General features: G+C 37.5%; 1 protein-coding gene across 5 annotated transcripts in view; it reads right to left on the bottom strand.

The window, feature by feature from the left end:
* Positions 1-19,984, bottom strand: part of ADAM32 (ADAM metallopeptidase domain 32) — a 252,915-nt gene that overhangs the window by 16,997 nt on the left and 215,934 nt on the right. For 4 of the 5 annotated variants that reach the window (XM_081524007.1, XM_081524006.1, XM_081524005.1 and 1 more), the window contains 2 exons: positions 2,531-2,617; positions 1,754-1,865 (listed from right to left, as the gene is read on the bottom strand). In XM_081524007.1, the coding sequence (XP_081380133.1) occupies positions 1,754-1,865; positions 2,531-2,617 (199 nt within the window). Of the gene's footprint in view, positions 1-1,749; positions 1,866-2,530; positions 2,618-19,984 lie in introns of all 5 variants that reach the window. The other variant, XR_014063396.1, reaches the window with a different exon arrangement.

A 19,984-nucleotide genomic window follows, 5' to 3' on the forward strand; every position in this document is an offset into this window, starting at 1 on the left:
ATGCTCAACTGCTTTTGTCAAGATACTTAGCATAATGCCATTACAATGAACTGATACCACAATTCAGGAAATGTGGGCTTGTCAAAACAAAGCTTCAAGTCAAAATGAATTTTACATTTGATTCTATTCCACTTTGCTACCACTTAAAAGAAGGATATCTTAAGGCTGCAAGCAGTTCAGAAAAGTATAACTGGAGAATGAAACAAAAAATATGTCTGACTATATTATGGCACTGAAAAAAGTATGCCAATGTTATTTTCATTAAATATGAGGGTATCTTTAATTATTCCTGTTATATTTTTATTCTTTCTCCTTTCTAAAAATCTTACATTTATGTATTTTAAGAGAAAAGAAGATAGCCATGCAAAACTTAAATATCTAGTACAGGGTTTTTAAAAAGAGGTAAAGTAAATTTCTGTATTAGAGAATACATTATATTCTCACTATAAAGTATTTTTTTGTTCATATATTATTACTTTTAATTGGTTTTTCTATAAACTACTATTGATCAGCACTGTTAATTAGTTCTATTGCTGTTTCACTTAAATAATAGCAATTTATGTAACAACCTGGAGAAGGAAATGGCAACCCACTTCCACACTCTTGCCTGGAGAATCCCATGGATGGAGAAGCCTGGTAGGCTACAGTCCATGGGGTCGCAAAGAGTCGGACACAACTGAGTGACTTCACTTCACTTATATAACAAAAGTACACAATACAGAATAATATAAAATTTAAAATAAATGCCTACTTTTTCTACATACTTATGTGAAAATAATAATATATATAGTTCTTTGTTATATGTTAAATGATTATATCTCCTTTTTTTTTTGGTCTACACGCAGTCTGATATATCTGTATTTTAATTGTCTAAAAAGTTACCTGCCTACATATGTCTCCCCTTGGTATTCAAGCTGCAGATAAGTCTGCCCAGTTCATCATTTATTTGACCCAAAAGGAAAAGGGGTAAAGGTGGACAGACATCCTCTTCTGAAATCAGGAATATCCTCCAGTTGTTCCCAGTCTCATCCAGACCTGCTGCTGCTGCTGCTAAGTCACTTCAGTTGTGTCCGACTCTGTGTGACCCCATAGACGGCAGCCCACCAGGCTCCGCTGTCCCTGGGACTCTTCAGGCAAGAACACTGGAGTGGGTTGCCATTTCCTTCTCCAGTGCATGAAAGGGAAAAGTGAAAGTGAAGTCGCTCAGTCGTGTCCGACTCTTCGTGACCCCATGGACTGTAGCCTACCAGGCTCCTCCGTCCATGGGATTTTCCAGGCAAGAGTACCGGAGTGGGGTGCCATTGCCTTCTCCGCATCCAGACCTACTTGATCTCAAAACAATACTCAGGAACCCTAGGGGTGAGGATAGTCTCAAGGTAAATTTTTAAACGTTAGGTTGGAGCCCCTACAGTGCAAGAGAAAGGAGTGGCCTGAAAGATGACAATGATGACTAACGCCATTTTAAACCGAGCATGTGTGAGACAACCCAGAGTGAACAGTCTAAATTAACTGATCAAAGTAGGTACACTGTAACTTCTACTTTCAAATTTCCTACCACTAGGTACACTTTTTGTTAGTTAACAATATCAACGTTGATACAGAAGGAATACAAACTTAAACTTAGTTTTTTAAAATCTTATGAGTAAAATAAAACCATATTTGTTGACATTAGTTGCTTTGCAATGTGACTTGGAACCTAAACTTTATTTTCTTACATATTGCCTTAGATTAATAGAGTTCTAAAGACACTAACCGGCTTTGTATCTGTGTCCATCATCGATACTTCCAAAATCTCCTGGAAGTGGCTTGCAGTTAGGAGGCGCAAACCCTGGTGAACAATGGCAATGGTCAAAATTGTTGCATATCTAGAATAATTAGAAAATAAAACAATTTTTATGTACAAAGTTGGTTTTCCATAGAGACCAATGAATATTCTATACTTACTGAACAGAGAATTTATTCCAGAGAATTTATCTTAAATAGATAAATTCAACAAATTGTCAGAAATTTTCCCTTGAAATTTCCTATACTGTAGAAAGTATATCTGGCTTCTGTTGCCAAATCATTTTTAAAAATTCTTTCAACTCTCCCCACAACCAGACCAAGATATTATCAATCAACATGCCACTAATTATCATTTACTTCTTAACTTCACAGAAAAGTCTGGACACTAAATTAATGAGCAAGACACTTCTAATGACCTTATTTACCAGTTCCTGCCTTTTCTCTGTAAAAATAAGATCAGTTTGGTTAAATAGTAAACACAGTACCTATAGCATATCCAGCCCACATATTTACCAATCATTTTATATGTCCAGAATCATCGTAAATGTTTCTAAATCTTCTCTAATAAACAGTTTGGCAAGATTTCTCAAGAAAGTAAGATTGAAGCTATAAGTTATAGACTGTTAAATCACACCAAGCAGCATGAAAGTGATAAAAAATTACTCAAAAGATTTCTTTAAATCTCCAAACCGTTGACTGAATTGTTCAAAACATGTTACTTAAAATGAAAACTGAAATTACTTACTCCTTTTGAATTACAATGTGTAGTACTATTGCATGCGTTAGTATTCATGCGGAATCTAACTTCTACACAGGAAAAGTTCACACAAAACTAAAACAAAGCAAAGAAATTGAAAAACAAATTCAGTCAAACCATCAAATTCGACTGTGTGTATAGATATTACATGAGAAAAAATTCAAGAATTCATATTACCAAGAATTGGCATAAAAATTCAAAACATAAAGTTATAATTGTGACAGCATTGAAATAAACGTGAAATAAGCTATGTGCCTTCATACTGTAAAAATATAGTCATGTAAGAAGTTGAAAGTTTTATTTTCTTGCCATCTAGCACCAGAAGTCCTCTTAGAAAGAAAAACATCCAGAAAAATAATTTGGTTAGTCCTTTGAGTTCAATCATTATGTGAGGACCATTTAAAAAATACCCGGGCCTGGGCTGTACCTGACACCATTATATCAAGATGTCTGCGGGCAGAGTTTAGACGATGAGCACTTAGGGCTGAGAAATTTCGCATGGGAGGTTGAGATAATAAAATCGTGTGTATGAGGAGCAAATGAGGCACATTACTATTCCATGTGGGGAAAAAAATGAGGAGAAAAGCAAGGATAACAGGAAATTATATGAGGTAATAGAATGATGAGAGACTCTCATGAGACAGATGGCTAAAGGGCCTTCTAAGAAAAGCAATGTTTAATGTGTAAGTTTATATTGCCCTAATTTATGGCATTAAATTATGTGACCTTTTCCAATTACTCAAAATTTTTCAATAAAATCAATACTTTACAAAAGAGTTTTGTTCTTGGGTGAGTTTTGCTTTTGGATCATAATAACAACAGGGTACACAGAAAGAAGGGGATCAGAACTCTGAAATAGAGATTGCAGTTGATGTCATTTAGATTTCAAGGGGAGAAAGATCTCAGATCTTGTATGTATCTGTTTGTTTCCAAAAAAGCAAGATGTGACAGATACTATGATATTATCAAAAAGCATTATATAAAAGTAAATTTGAATTTAATGAGCAAAACTAGAGACTCTCTTTCAAAAATATGTACATTAATTTTCCAGTGGAGTTCTTAGAATTAATAATTTCTAGGATAAATTAGAACATTAAACTGTTGTTGGATATATTGTTTATAGAATATTAGAACTTTCTGAAAACATTCTATCATTTAGAATTATATTATTGTTATATATATAAAACAATTATATTATTGTTAACACTGTTTGCTTGTTCTTATGTATAACATACATGAAAACTATATGCATTGTATTACAGCAGAATATAATATGGTACTAATATTATTCAAGAAACCTGTATGTGGTCAGGAAGCAATAGTTAGAACCAGACATGGAACAACAGATTGGTTCCAAATAGGAAAAGGAGTACGTCAAGGCTATATATTGTCACCCTGCTTATTTAACTTATATGCAGAGTACATCACGAGAAACACTGGGCTGGAGGAAGCACAAGCTGGAATCAAGATTGCTGGGAGAAATATCAATAACCTCAGATATGCAGATGACACCACCCTTATGGCAGAAAGTGAAGAGGAACTAAAAAGCCTCTTGATGAAAGTGAAAGAGGAGAGTAAAAAAGTTGGCTTAAAGCTCAACGTTCAGGTATCTGGTCCCATCACTTCATGGCAAATTGACGGGGAAACAGTGGAAACAGTGTCAGACTTAATTTTTCTGGGCTCCAAAATCACTGCAGATGGTGATTGCAGCCATGAAATTAAGGACGCTTACTCCTTGGAAGGAAAGTTATGACCAACCTAGACAGCATATTAAAAGGCAGAGACATTATTTTGTCAACAAAGGTCCGTCTAGTCAAGGCTATGGTTTTTCCAATGGTCATGTATGGATGTGAGAGTTAGACAGTGAAGAAAGCTGAGTGCCAAAGAATTGATGCTTTTGAACTGTGGTGTTGGAGAAGACTCTTGAGAGTCCCTTGGACTGCAAGGAGATCCAACCAGTCCATCCTAAAGGAGATCAGTTCTGGGTGTTCATTGGAAGGACTGATGTTGAAGCTGAAACTCCAATACTTTGGCCACCTCATGTGAAGAGTTGACTCATTGGAGAAGACCCTGATGCTGGGAAGGATTGGGAGCAGGAGGAGAAGGGGACGACAGAGGATGAGATGGCTGGATGGCATCATTGACTCGATGGACATGAGTTGGGGTAAACTCTGGGAGTTGGTGATGGACAGGGAGGCCTGGCATGCTGCAATTCATGGGGTCGCAAAGAGTCAGACATGACTGAGCGACTGAACTGAACTGAATATTATTCAATTAAAACATTCATCTACCAATCAGAAAAAAAATCAAGAATTGATCATAATAAGTTCTAAATCAATATAAATTTTGAGGTTCTACAGAAACAATTGATACAATTTAAGAAAGTGTTTCCAAAAACAATCCATAGGACAAAAATTTTGATCAAATAATGCGTTACTCAATCCAAACTAGTATTCACATGAGATCTTCAAATGCTAGTTAAAAATTTACTCCCTACAGTGCATGAAAAAACACTTGATTATAAATTGCAGAACATAAAAAATGATCTGTATAAAATTTACTTAAAAGTGATGTTGCTGTTTAAAAGAGGTATGGAGATCATTAAAAACAATATTGGTGCAATATTGCTTAATAAACCTGTTAAAATTGTCCACAACTTGTAAATAGAGACAATGGGAGAACTACACTCACCCCAATGTCATTTTTGAACATTGATTAAAGGAAACACAAAGATTATTTAATTATTTAAAGGAATTCATTTTCCATAACTTGCTGGTCACTACTGATAAGAGCCTAGATTTTGTGAAGTTACATGATAACACAGATTTTGTCTGGCAAATACATAAATGAGTTTTGTCTGACTAAAAAGATAACCCCCAAATTATGGTTTTACTGCTCTACAGGACATTAGCAGACATTACTTTAAACCTAACAGTTGTATTTCAACATTCTTTTGCCTAATGCCTCTAAATATGTAGTGCTTCAAACACTCTTTGAACTAGCTTTCACAATTTCTTCCTTCATTACTGTGTTTGATAGGTGCTCAAATGTATATTTGTATAAAAGCTATGTTTTCAACATTTTTGAAAGGCTTCAAGGCCTCAATGAAGTACCTAAGTGGACGTATTTGCCATAGTCAAATTTCTTTGCCCAACAAAAGTTCCCTTTAAGCTATTTAAGTATGGACATGTCTTTTCTTCTATGCACATGCCTTGTAGGGTAATTACAAGTGGTATCAAAGATTTAATTTGGCTGACTCTCCATTTCTCTTGAGTTTTCTTTTCCTTCTCAGTTTGGTTTTGAGTTGTTTTGATTTCATTTCTGATTCTTGACCAGTCAATAAGTCTGCCCATGATATATGCTGTGCTGTGTTTAGTTGCTCAGTCCTGTCTGACACTTCAGGATCCCATGGACTGTGGCCCTCCAAGCTCCTCTGTCCATGGGGATTCGCCAGGCAAGAATACTGGAGTGCATTGCCATGCCCTTCCCCAGGGGATCTTCCCATCCCACGGGTAGCACCCGGGAGCAGGTAGCCTATCCCTCCTCCAGGGGATCTTCCCGACTCAAGAATCAAATTGGGTCTCCTGCATTGCAGGCGGATTCTTTACCAGCTGAGCTACCACGGAAGCCCACCCATTATACATACATGTGTATATATATATTTGTGAATATATAAATATTTAAATATTTGTGAATATATAAATATGTATGTGAATGTTTGCCTATATGCATATACATGTGTATATATACATATACATGTGTATACACATACAATTTTGCTTATTTTACATATTATAGAATGGCTATACCTTTGGGTTGTGTAAATTGTTCATATTTGACACTTTAAAAAGAAAATGAGTGTGGCTTTAAGGAACTGTATTATGTGTGTAAGTTTTTAGGTGGCTAACTAGCTTCTGTATGAGAGGTAGTAATTAATGATCTACCTCTCACTTCTTTCTGAAATATACCTTAATTGGGTTAAAATTATAATTATACAGTTGGGACATATTAATAGCAATAATGGCAGAAGACAGCCATCTCAGGGTAATGGGTTGTGTAATTGCTTTTCAAAAGACAAACTAGCTTTATCTAATGTTATATCTGATTATTTCAGAATATAAAAGAGGATAGTCAAAGTCAAGATTTAAATGACTACGGAATATTATATTTTGTGTAAAGTAACCTTTATTTTGTTTATAACATCTATAATCAAAAAAATAATGAGTCTGAAAAATTTTAGTAACAACTGTTCAGTTTTGGTGGGATCCATCACAAGGTAATTTTTAAAATGTGCCTGTGAATAATGTAGAGCCTGACAGAGGATGAGATGGTTGGATGGCATCACCAACTCAATGGACATGGGTTTGGGTAGACTCCGGCAGTTGGTGATGGACAGGGAGGCCTGGTGTGCTGCAGTTCACCGGGTGGCAAAGAGGCGGACACAACTGAGCAACTGAACTGAACTGAATACTGTATTGATGTAAAATTAGAATTTGGATTTTTAAGAATTGTATACCTAGCAATTGGTTGTGAAGTATTTAATTTGCTCTTAATAGAGGTAGTACAAAGTTTTTCTTTACTTTCTGTAAATTCACCTAAATGGGAGAGATTCAGTAGTTCACCAAAATAATTTTCTGGCTTTGTATCCTGTAAATGGTTATTTTTGAAACTTCGAGATATTTTTGAAAGAGCTGAAGTTCTGTGTCATTTTACTATATTAATATTAACTATATTAATTTACTATTATATATTTACTATATTAATATTAACTATATTACTATATTAATATTCACCTGTTAATATGGGGGCTCTTGCATTGTCACTTTGATTAACAGGGAGCAAATCTACAGACAGCAAACCAAGAGCGGGAGCGGACTGCGGCTCAGATCGTGAGCTCCTTATTGCCAAATTCAGGCTGAAATTGAAGAAAGTGGAGAAAACCACTAGACCATTCAGGTATGCCCTAAATCAAATCCCTTATGACTATACAGTGGAAGTGAGAAACAGATTTAAAGACAGAGCGCAGAAGACAGACTATCTGATGAGCTATGGATGGAGGTTCGTGACATTGTACAGGACATAGGAATCAAGACCATCCCCAAGAAAAAGAAATGCAAAAAAGCAAAATGGCTGTCTGAGGAAGCCTTACAAATAGCTGTGAAAAGACGGGAAGTGAAAAGCAAAGGTGAAAAGGAAAGATATACCCATTTGAATGCAGAGCTCCAAAGAATAGCAAGGAGATATAAGAAAGCCTTCCTCAGTGATCAAGGCAAAGCAATAGAGGAAAACAATAGAATGGGAAACACTAGAGATCTCTTCAAGAAAATTAGAGATACCAAGGGAACATTTTATGCAAAGATGGGCTCAATAAAGGACAGAAATGGTAGGGACCTAACAGAAGCAGAAGATATTAAGAAGAGGTGGCAAGAATACACAGAACAATTGTACAAAAAAGTTCTTCATGACCCAGACAATCACGATGGTGTGATCACTCACCTAGAGCCAGACATCCTGGAATGTGAAGTCAAGTGGGCCTTAGGAAGCATCACTATGAACAAAGCTAGTGGAGGTGATGGAATTCCAGTTGAGCTATTTCAAATCCTAAAAGATGATGCTGTGAAAGTGCTGCACTCAATATGCCAGCAAATATGGACAACTCAGCAGTGCCACAGGACTAGAAAAGGTCAGTTTTCATTCCAATCCCAAAGAAAGACAATGCCAAAGAATGCTCAAACTACCGCATAATTGCACTCATCTCACATGCTAGTAAAGTAATGCTCAAAATTCTCCAAGCCAGGCTTCAGCAATACGTGAACCGTGAACTTCCAGATGTTCAAGCTGGTTTTAGAAAAGGCAGAGGAACCAGAGATCAAATTGCCAACATCCGCTGGATCATCAAAAAGGCAAGAGAGTTCCAGAAAAACATCTATTTCTGCTTTATTGACTATGCCAAAGCCTTTGACTGTGTGGATCACAATAAACTGTGGAAAATCCTGAAAGAGATGGGAATACCAGATCACCTGACCTGCCTCTTGAGAAACCTGTATGCAGGTCAGGAAGCAACAGTTAGAACTGGACATGGAACAACAGACGGGTTCCAAATAGGAAACGGAGTACGTCAAGGCTGTATATTGTCACTCTGCTTATTTAACTTATATGCAGAGTATGTCACGAGAAATGCTCGGCTGGATGAAGCACAAGCTGGAATCAAGATTACCAGGAGAAATATCAATAACCTCACATATGCAGATGACACCACCCTTATGGCAGAAAGTGAAGAAGAACTAAAGAGCCTCTTGATGAAAGTGAAAGTGGAGAGTGAAAAAGTTGGCTTAAAGCTCAACATTCAGAAAACTAAGATCATGGCATCTGGTCCCATTGCTTCATGGCAGATAGATGGGGAAACAGTGGAAACAGTGTCAGACTTTATTGTTTTGGGCTCCAAAATCACTGCAGATGGTGACTGCAGCCATGAAATTAAAAGACACTTACTCCTTGGAAGGAAAGTTATGACCAACCTAGACAGCATATTAAAAAGCAGAGACATTACTTTGCCAACAAGGGTCCGTCTAGTCAAGGCTATGGTTTTTCCAGTAGTCATGTATGGATGTGAGAGTTGGACTATAAAGAAAGCTGAGTGCAGAAGAATTAATGCTTTTGAACTGTGGTGTTGGAGAAGACTCTTGAGAGTCCCTTGGACTGCAAGGAGATCCAACCAGTCCATCCTAAAGGAGATCAGTCCTGGGTGTTCATTGGAAGGACTGATGTTGAAGCTGAAACTCCAATATTTTGGCCGCCTAATGCGAAGAGCTGACTCATTTGAAAAGACCCTGATGCTGGGAAAGATTGAGGGCAGGAGGAGAAGGGGACGACAGAGGATGAGATGGCTGGTTGGACATCGGTTTGGGTGGACTCAGTGAGTTGGTGATGGACAGGAAGGCCTGGCATGCTGCAGTTCATGGGGTGGCACAGAGTTGGACACAACTGAGCAACTGAACTGAACTGAAGCAAATTTTACTATATACCAAGAATCCTTTTTAATTAAGTGACCATACCACCTCGGACAACTGTGGTGATTTTTATCTTACCAGTTCTGAGTCTAAAGTCAAAAAATTTGGGGGGTCATTTTTTTAATACCTTAAACTATTTTGAAATATCTGAGACTGCGAACAGAAAGGAACAGATTTGACTTCTTGTCTCATAAATATAAGAATGCTAGAAATACTTAAATTTGTGTGGTATTCTCCATTATTTATTTTTGTAAGATATTAAATTTTTAATGAAAATGCATCATACTGTAAGGACTTTTTACAAAATAACAGAAACTATTATTCCTAACTGCAGTTGAGAAGAATTTTATATCTTTATTTTTTAATCTATTTAAAAATTTAAGTATAGCTAATTTACAATGTTGTGTTAGCTTCAGGTGTACAACAAAGTAATTCACACACACATATATATATATGTCTCTCTATATATATTCTTTTTCCTCTGGTGTGGGAAATGGCAACCCACTTCAGTATTCTTGCCTGGAAAATCGCATGGACAGAGGAGCCTGGTGGGATGCAGTCCATGAGGTTGCAAAGAGTCGGACAAGATTGAGCACACACACAGTGATGATTCATTTTCAGATTCTTTTCTATTATATGTTATTGCAACATACTGAATACAGACCCCTGTGCCATACAGTAGGTTGTTGTTGTATACCTATTGTATACATAGTAGTGTATATCTTAACTCCAAACTCCTAATTTATGATATTCTCCATTATTTCTCAGTTAAATAGCTATGTAGGAGCTGCATAGGATGACAGTATGGAGATTCCTTAAAAATCTAGGAATAAAATCACCATATGACCCAACAATCCCACTCCTAGGTATATACCCTGAGGAAACCAAAATTGAAAGAGACACATGTATCCCACTGTTCACTGCAGCACTATTTACAATAGCCAGAATATGGATGAACCTAGATGTCCATCGACAGATGAATGGATAAAGAAGTTGTGTACACAATGGAATATTACTCAGCCATAAAAAGAAATACATTTGAGTCAGTTCTAATGAGGTGGATGAACCTAGAACCTATTATACAGAGTGAAGTGAGTCAGAAAGAGAAAGATAAACACCATATTCTAACACATATATATGGAATACAGAAAAATGGTACTGAGGAATTTACTTACAGGGCAATAGTGAAGAAACAGACATAGACAATAGACTTATGGACATGGGGAGAGGGGTGGAGACGGTGAGATGTATGGAAAGAGTAACATGGAAACTTACATTACCATATGTAAAACAGATAGCCAATGGGAATTTGCTGTATGGTTCAAGAAACTCAAACAGGGGCTCTGTATCAACGTAGAGGGGTGGGATGGGGAGGGAGGTTCAAAAGGGAGGGGATATATGTATACCTGTGGCTGATTCATGTTGAGGTTTGACAGAAAACAGCACAATTCTGTAAAGCAATTATCCGTCAATAAAAAATAAATTTTTTTTAAAAAAGAGCTGCATAGGATGAACTGTCAAAGAAATTCAGCCAGCCTTCCCTAGATTAATTTTAAATGTTATTAATATAAGCAAAACTATTGGTCTCAGCATATATTGTATATGTTACAAGAATGAATTGAAAGCTCATAGAAAATCAAGTTCATTTCTCTCCATAATATTTTCTTATCCTCAAGAGATACTTTGATCAAACTCTTAATCAACAGTTATCACACCCCTGCGCTTCAATAAGAGATTTTGTTTTTCTCCATTTTCATACTATTGGTGACTCTAATAAATTAACCATTCAAACTTTATAAGCTTTTGATCAACTGGTAGTTTGTGCTTTCAGATACAGGATAGAAACTAAGTCTTCACTGACATGTAGAAAGGATCCTCTAAGGTATTCTAAACTATTTGAATTTAAGAATTAGATTCACAGGTACAGGATATGGAACTTATGCTGACACTGATTAGACAATTTCACTGTGGTGTGAATTAGACATATCATATGGCTGAATCAGGGTTTCCTGGAATCCTTTATATCCAAGAATAAAACGCCATATGAAAGCAAACTGCTAACTCAAGATGCAGGGAAGTAAAACTTAATTATCCAGGGATAAATTAAATAATGAGAAAAATTAATTGTGGTTATACTTTTCTGATGATAAATGAGAAAGCTTCTTTTTTCTTGATGCATTTCTAATCCTCACTTCGTTAGTTATATGCTTTTATAAACTGAAATGAAACATTTTAAACTAGTAACTGGTTCCACATGTTTCCTCAAATTCAGAAACAAAACTTTTACTGTTTCTTCACTTTTAATGGCAATGTAATTATTTATATTGCTGATAATGGCCCAACCTTACTGTCCTACAAGCTTCTCAGGTGGCTCAATGGTAAAAAAGAATCCACCTGCCAAGGCAGGAGACACAGGAGACACAGACTCGATCCCTGAGTCGGAAAGCTCTCCTGAAGGAGGAAATGGAGACCCACTCCAGTATTCTTATCTGGAATACTAACCCATGGACAGAGGAGTCTGTGGGGTCGCAAAAGTGTCTGATACAACTGAGTGACTGAGTACATACCCAGTAAATAACTAGAAAACTAGACTTAAGTGTGCTACTGCAGAAGAGCAGAGAAATAGCTGCAGAAAGAATGAAGAGACTGGGCCAAAGTGGAAATTATGCTAAGTTGTGAATGTGTCTGGTGGTGAAAGTAAACTCTGATGCTGTAAACAACAATATTGCATGGGAACCTGGAATATTAGGTCCATGAATCAAGGTAAATTGGACATGGTCAAGCAGGAGATGACAAGAGTACACATCAACACTTTAGAAATCAGTGAACTAAAACGGATGGGAAAGTGCAAATTTCATTGAGATGACCATTATATCTACTATTGTGGGCAAGAATCCCTTAGAAAAAATGTAGGAGCCCTCACAGTCAACAAAAGAGTCTGAAATGCAGTATTTGAGTGCAATCTCAAAAATGACAGAATGATCTGTTTGTTGCCAAGGAAAAACATTGAACTTCACAGTAATACAAGTCTATGTCCAGCTAATAATGACAAAGGAACTTGAACAGTTCTGTGAAGACATACAAGACCATCTAGAACTAACATCAAAAAAGGATGTCCTTTTCATTATAGCAGACTGGAATGCAAAAGGAGGAATCAAGAGATACCTTCAGTAACAGGCAAGTTTGGCCTTCGAGTACAAAATGAAGCATGGCAAAGGCCAACAAAGAGAACACACTGGTCACAGCAAACATCCTCTTCCAACAAGACAAGAGACACGTCTGCACATGAACATCACCAGATGGTCAATACCGAAATCAGATTAATTATATTCTTTGCAGCCAAAGAGGAAAAGCTCTATACACTCAGGAGAAACAAGACCTGGAGCTGACTGTGGCTTGGATCATGAGCTCCTTAGAGCAAAATTTAGGCTGAAACTGAAGTATGAAGGGAAAACCACTAGGCCACTCAGGCATGACCTAAATCAAATACATTATGATTATACATACAGTGGAGGTGAGAAAACAGATTTAAGGGATTAGATCTGATAAACAGAATGCCTGAAGAACTATGGAGGGAGGTTCATAACACTGTACAGGAGGCACTTACCAAAAACATCTCCAAGAGAAAGAAATGCAAGAAGTCAAAGTGGTTGTCTGAGGAGGCCCTACAAATAGCTGAGAAAAGAAAAGAAGCAAAAGGCAAAGAAGAAAAGGAGAGATATACTCAACTGAATGCAGACTTCCAGAGAATAACAAGGAGAGAAAAGGCTTCTTAAGTGAACAATGCAAAGAAATAGAGGAAAACAGTAGAATGGGAAACACTGAAGATCTCTAAGAAAATTAAGAGATATGAAAGAGAAACCTCATGCAAAGATGTGCACAATAAAGGACAGAAACAGCAAGAAACTAACAGAAGCAGAAGAAATTATGAAGAGGTAGCAAGAATACAAAGAACTATACAAAAAAGGTCATAGTAAACTGGACAATCATGATGGTGTGCTCACTCGCCTAGAGCCAGACATCCAGGAGTGTGAAGTCAAGTAGGCATTGAGAAGCATTACTATAAACAAAGCTAGTGGAGTGATGGAATTCCACCTGAGCTATTTCTAATCCTAAAATGATGCTTTTAAAGTGCTGTACTCAATATGCCAGCAAATGTGGACAACTCAGCAGCGGCCACAGGTCTAGAAAAGGTCAGTTTTCATTCCGACCCCTCAGAAGGGCAATACCAACAAATGTTCAAACTACCATACAATTCTTCTTATTTCACATGCTACCAAGATAGTGCTCAAAATCCTTCAAGCTAGGCTTCAACAGTACATGAATTGGCAACTTCAAGATGTACAAGCTGAATTCAGGAAAGGCAGAGGAACCAGAGATCAAATTGCCAACATCCGCTGGATCATTGAAAAAGCAAGAGAGTTCCACAAGAACATCTACTTCTGCTTCATTGACTATATTAAAGCCTTTGACTGTGTGGATCACAACAAACTGTGGGAAATCCTGAAAGAGATGGGAATACCAGACCACCTTATCTACCTCCTGAGAAATCTATATACAGGTCAAGAAGCAACAGTTAGAACCAGAAATGGAACAATAAACTGGTTCAAATTGGAAAAGAAGTACATCAAAGCTGTATACTGTCACCGTGCTTATTTTAACTTATATGCAGAGTACATCATGCGAAATTCGAAATGCCAGGTTGGATGAAGCAGAAGCAAGAATCAAGATTTCCTGGAGTAATAGCAATAAACTCAGACATGCAGATGACATCACTCTAATGGCAGAATGCAAATAGGAACTAAAGAGTCTCTTGATGAAGCTGAAAGAGGAGAGTGAAAAAGCTGGCTTAAAATTCAACATTCAAAAATCTAAGATTTTGGCACCCAGTCCCATCACTTCATGGTAAACAGATGGGGAAAATATGGCAACAGTGACGGACTTTATCTTCTTGGGTTCCAAAATCACTGTGGACAGTGGCTTCACTCATGAAACTAAAAGACACTTGATCCTTGGAAGAAAAGCTATGTCAACCCTATACAACATATTAAAAACACAGAGACATCACATTGCCAACAAAGGTCCATATGGTCAAAGCTACGGTTCTTCCAGTAGTCATGTATGGATGTGAGAGTTGGACCGTAAAAAAGGCTGAGCGCCGAACAATTTGACACTTTTGAACTGTGGTGAGAAGACTCTTGAGAGTCCCTTGGACACCAAGGAGGTCAAGCCATTCAATCCTAAAGGAAATCAACCCTGAATATTCATTGGAAAGCCAGATGCTAAAGCTGAAGCTCCAATAGTTTGGCCATCTGATGCAATTAGCGACTCATTGGAAAAGACGCTGATGCTAGGAAAGACTGAGGGCAGGAGGAGAAGGGGGCGACAGTTGATGAGATAATCGCATGGCATCATCAGCTCAATAGACAAGAGTTTGAGCAAACTCAGGGAGAGAAGGACAGAGAAGCCTGGTGTGCTGTAGTTCATGGGGTGGCAGAGTCATAATGACTGAGTGACTGAACAACAACAAAATAAATCAGAGAAATGCAAGTCAAAACCACAATGAAATAATCCTTGTAGACCTCTTCAATAGTTCAGTTCAGTTCAGTCACTCAAGTCATGTCCGACTGTTTGTGACCCCATGGACTGAAGCACGCCAGGACTTCCTGTCCATCACTAACTCCCAGAACTTACTCAAACTCATGTCCATTGAGTCAGTGATGCCATCCAACCATCTCATCCTCTGGCGTCTCCATCTCTTTCCGCCTTCAATCTTTTCCAGGATCAGGGTCTTTTCAAATGAGTTAGCTCTTCGCATCAGGTGGCCAAAGGATTGGAGTTTCAGCTTCAGTATCAGTCCTTCCAATGAACACTTAGGACTGATCTCCTTTAGGATGGACTGGTTGGATCTCCTTGCAGTCCAAGGAACTCTCAAGAGTCTTCTCCAACACCACAGTTCAAAAGCATCAATTTTTCGGTGCTCAGCTTTCTTTATAGTCCAACTCTCACATCCATACATGACTACTGGAAACACTATAGCCTTGACCACATGGACGTTTGTTGGCAAAATCATGTCTTTGCTTTTTAATAAGCTGTCTAGGTTTGTCATAACTTTCCTTCCAAGGAGTAAGCGTCTTTTAATTTCATGGCTGCAGTCACCATCTGCAGTGATTTTGGAGCCCCAAAAAATAAAGTCAGCCACTGTTTCTGCTGTTTCCCCATCTATTTGCCATGAAGTAATGGGACTGGAGGCCGTGATCTTAGTTTTCTGAATGCTGAGTTTTAAGCCAACTTTTTCACTCTCCTCTTTCACTTTCACCAAGAGGCTCTTTAGTTCTTCACTTTCTGTCATAAGGGTGGTGTCATCTGCATATCTGAGGTTACTGATATTTCTCCCGGCAATCTTGATTCCAGCTTGTGCTTCCTCCAGACCAGTATTTCTCATGATGTACTTTGCATATTAGTTCAATAAGCAGGGTGACAATATACAGCCTTGACGTACTCCTTTTCCTATTTGGAAGCATTCTGTGGTTCCATGTCCAGTTCTAACTGTTGCTTCCTGACCTGCATACAGATTTCTCAAGAGGTAGGTCAGGTGGTTTGGTATTCCCATCTCTTGCAGAATTTTCCACAGTTTATTGTGATCCACACAGTCAAAGGCTTTGGCATAGTCAATAAAGCAGAAATAGACGTTTTTCTGGAACACTCTTGCTTTTTCGATGATCCAGCAGATGTTGGCAATTTGATCTCTGGTTTCTCTGCCTTTTCTAAATCCAGCTTGACATTCTGGAAGTTCATGGATCACGTATTGTTGAAGTCTGGCTTAAGGAATTTTGAGCATTATTTTACTAGTGAGTGAGATGAGTGCAATTGTGCGGTAGCTTGAACATTCTTTGGCATTGCCTTTCTTTGGGATTGGAATGAACACTGACCTTTACCAGTTCTGTGGCCACTGCTGAGTTTTCCAAATTTGTTGGCATATTGAGTGCAGCACTTTCACAGCATCATCTTTTAGGGTTTGAAATAGCTCAACTGGAATTCCATCACCTCCATGGCTTTGTTCGTAGTGATACTTCCTAAGGCCCACTTGATTTCGCATTCCAGGATGTCTGGCTCTAGGTGAGTGATCACACCATCATGATTATCTGGGTCATAGAGATCTTTTTTGTATAGTTCTTCTGTGTATTCTTGCCACCTCTTCTTAATATTTTCTGCTTCTGTTAGGTCCATATCGTTTCTGTCCTTTATTGTGCCCATTTTTGCATGAAATATTCCCCTGGTATCTCTAATTTTCTTGAAGAGATCTCTAGTCTTTCCCATTCTATTATTTTCCTCTGTTTCTTTGCATTGATACTGAGGATGGCTTTCTTATCTCTCCTTGCTATTCTTTGGAACTCTGCTTTCAAATGGTTATATCTTTCCTTTTCTCCTTTGCTTTTCATTTCTCTTCTTTTCAAAACCTTTTGAAAGTCCTCCTCAGACAGCCATTTTTCTTTTTTGCATTTCTTTTTCTTGGGGATGGTCTTGATCCTTGTCTCCTGTACAATGTCTCAAACCTCCATCCATAGTTCATCAGGCTCTCTGTCTATCAGCTCTAGTCCCTTAAATCTATTTCTCACTTCCACTGTATAATTGTAAGTGATTTGATTTAGGTCATACATGAATGGTCTAGTGGTTTTCCCTACTTTCTTCCATAAGTCTGAATTTGCAATAAGGAGTTCATGATCTGAGCCACAGTCAGCTCTTCACAGACCTCTTCAATGGTTATCATCAAAAAGTTTACAAATAACAAATGCTGGAGAGGGTGTGAAGAAAAAGAATCTATAGTGCATTGTATGTGAGAATGTAAGCTAACATAGCCATTGTGGAAGATAGTATAGCGGTTCATCAAAAAATAAAAATAAAATTACCATGTGATTCATTGATTCCACTCCTAATTATATATCAAAAGGAAATGAAAACACTGATTTAAAAAGCTATATGCATCCCAGGGTTCATAACAGCATTATTTATAACAACCAAGATATGGAAGCAACCTAAGTGTCCATCAACAGATTAATGGATGAAGAAGATGTGGGATATATATATATATACAAAAGATTATTACTCAGCCATTAACACAAATGAAATTTTGCCTTTTGTAAGAACACAAGGACTTTTAGGGTATCATGCTTAATGAAATAAGTCAGAATGAAAAAGACAAATACTATATATTATCACATATATGGAATATAAAATATAAAAGAAACAGTGAACATAACAAAACACTGACATAGGTATAGGAAACAAACTGGTGGTTATCTGTGGTACAGGGAAGTAATGAGAAGCAAGAGAAGCACAGGGGATTAAGAATATATATAAAATAAATCAGCTTCAAAGATATATTATACAGCAAAAGGACTATAGCCAATATTTTATAATAACTTCAAATGGAGTATAACCTATAGAAATGATGGATTACTCTGTTGTATACCTGAAGCTTTTATAATATCATAAATCTACTATACTTCAATTAAAATAAAGTATATAGATTCCTGAGCCCTCAACAAGACAGAACATAACTTACTACTCTTTAAGTCTGGTACATACATAGTGAATTTTTAAAATAAAGTACAATATGGGAAGGGGGAAAAAGAATAATTTTACAATGAGAAATCTGACAAACATTACCTCAGCCAGGTAATCAAGGTTAACATCGATGCACATATATAACTGATACAATGAAGGTGCACTTTACCTGTGCAATTTTCTTTCCAAGAACATATAGACTGAGTCTAATTCCAAGAAAAACATTACACAAATCCAAATTGAGGGACATTTTACAGAATATCTACTAGTTCTACTCCAAAGTGTCAAGATCATCAAAAAGAAGAAAAATGTGAGAAGGTATCAAGAGGAGGCTAAGGACACATTCAATAAAGTTGTAGTATACTGGGTGTAGTACTGCAAAAGGACACAAGGTAAAGGCTTAGGAAATCTGAATGAATTCAGACTAAAAGGGGTATTCAGGTAAAAATCATGTATTAACATTGGTTCATTGATTATAACAAATGTACCATACTACTGTTAGATGTTAATCATAGGGGAAACTGGCATGCTGCTTAGGGATGTGGGGTGTTCCATATGGGCAAGAGGGAATTCAGGCAGTGATGGTGTGGTCTAAAACCTAACATGGCAATGGTTGTGCAACCATATAAATTAATTAAAAGCAATGAACTATGCTGACCTGATGAACTCCCCAGGCCGATAGGCGCTCAATATGCTACTGGAGATCAGTGGAGAAATAATTCCAAAAAGAATGAAGAGACGGAGCCAAAGCAAAAAAACAAAAAAACAAAAACGCCCAGTTCTGGATGTGACTGCTGATGGAAATAAAGTCTGATGCTGTAAACAATATTGCATAGGAAACTTGAATGTTAGGTCCATGAATCAGGGTAATTTGGAAGTGGTCAAACAGGAGATGGCAAGAGTGAACATCAACATTCTAGGAATCAGTGCACTAAAATGGGCTGGAATGGGTGAATTTAACTCAGATGACCATTATATCTATTCTGTGGGCAAGAATCCCTTAGAAGAAATGAAGTAACCATCATAGTCAACAAAAGAGTCCAAAAGGCAGTACTTGGATGCAATCTCAAAAACAACACAATGATCTCTCTTTGTTTGCAAGACAAACCATTCAATATCACAGTAATCCAAGTCTATGCCCCAACCAGGAATGCTAAAGAAGCTGAAGTTGAATGGCTCTATGAAGACCTACAAGACCTTCTAGAACTAACACTCAAAAAAGATGTCCTTTTCATTATAGGGGACTGGAATGCAAGAGTAGTAAGTCAAGAGGTATATGGAGTAACAGGCAAATTTGGCTCTGGAGTACAAAATGAAGCAGGGCAAAGGCTAACAAGAGTTTTGCTAAGAGAATGCACTCATCATAGCAAACACCCTGTTCCAACAACACAAGAGGAGACTCTACACATGGACATCACCCAACGGTTAATACTGAAATCAGATTGATTATATTATTTGCAGTCAAAGATGGAGAAGCACTACACAGTTAGCAAAATCCAGACCGGGAGCTGACTGTGGATCAGATCATGAACTCCTTATTGCCAAATTCAGACTGAAATTGAAGAAAGTAGGGAAAACCACTAGACCATTCAGGTATGACTTAAATCAAAGTCCTTAAAATTATACAGTGGAAGTGAGGAATAGATTCAAGGGACTAGATCTGACAGACAGAGTGCCTGATGAGCTATGGACGGAGGTTGGTGACATTGTACAGGAAGCAGGGATCAAGACCATTCCAATGAAAAAGAAAAGCAAAAAGGCAAAATGGTTCTCTGAGGAGGCCTTACAAATAACTGAGAAAAGAAAAGAAGCTAAAGGCAAAGTAGAAAAGGAAAGATATACCCATTTGAATGCAGAGTTCCAA

This window comes from Giraffa tippelskirchi, chromosome 8 (assembly GCF_054371585.1).
Source record: "Giraffa tippelskirchi isolate mGirTip1 chromosome 8, T2T-mGirTip1v1.2.pri, whole genome shotgun sequence".
Lineage (NCBI taxonomy): Eukaryota > Metazoa > Chordata > Mammalia > Artiodactyla > Giraffidae > Giraffa > Giraffa tippelskirchi.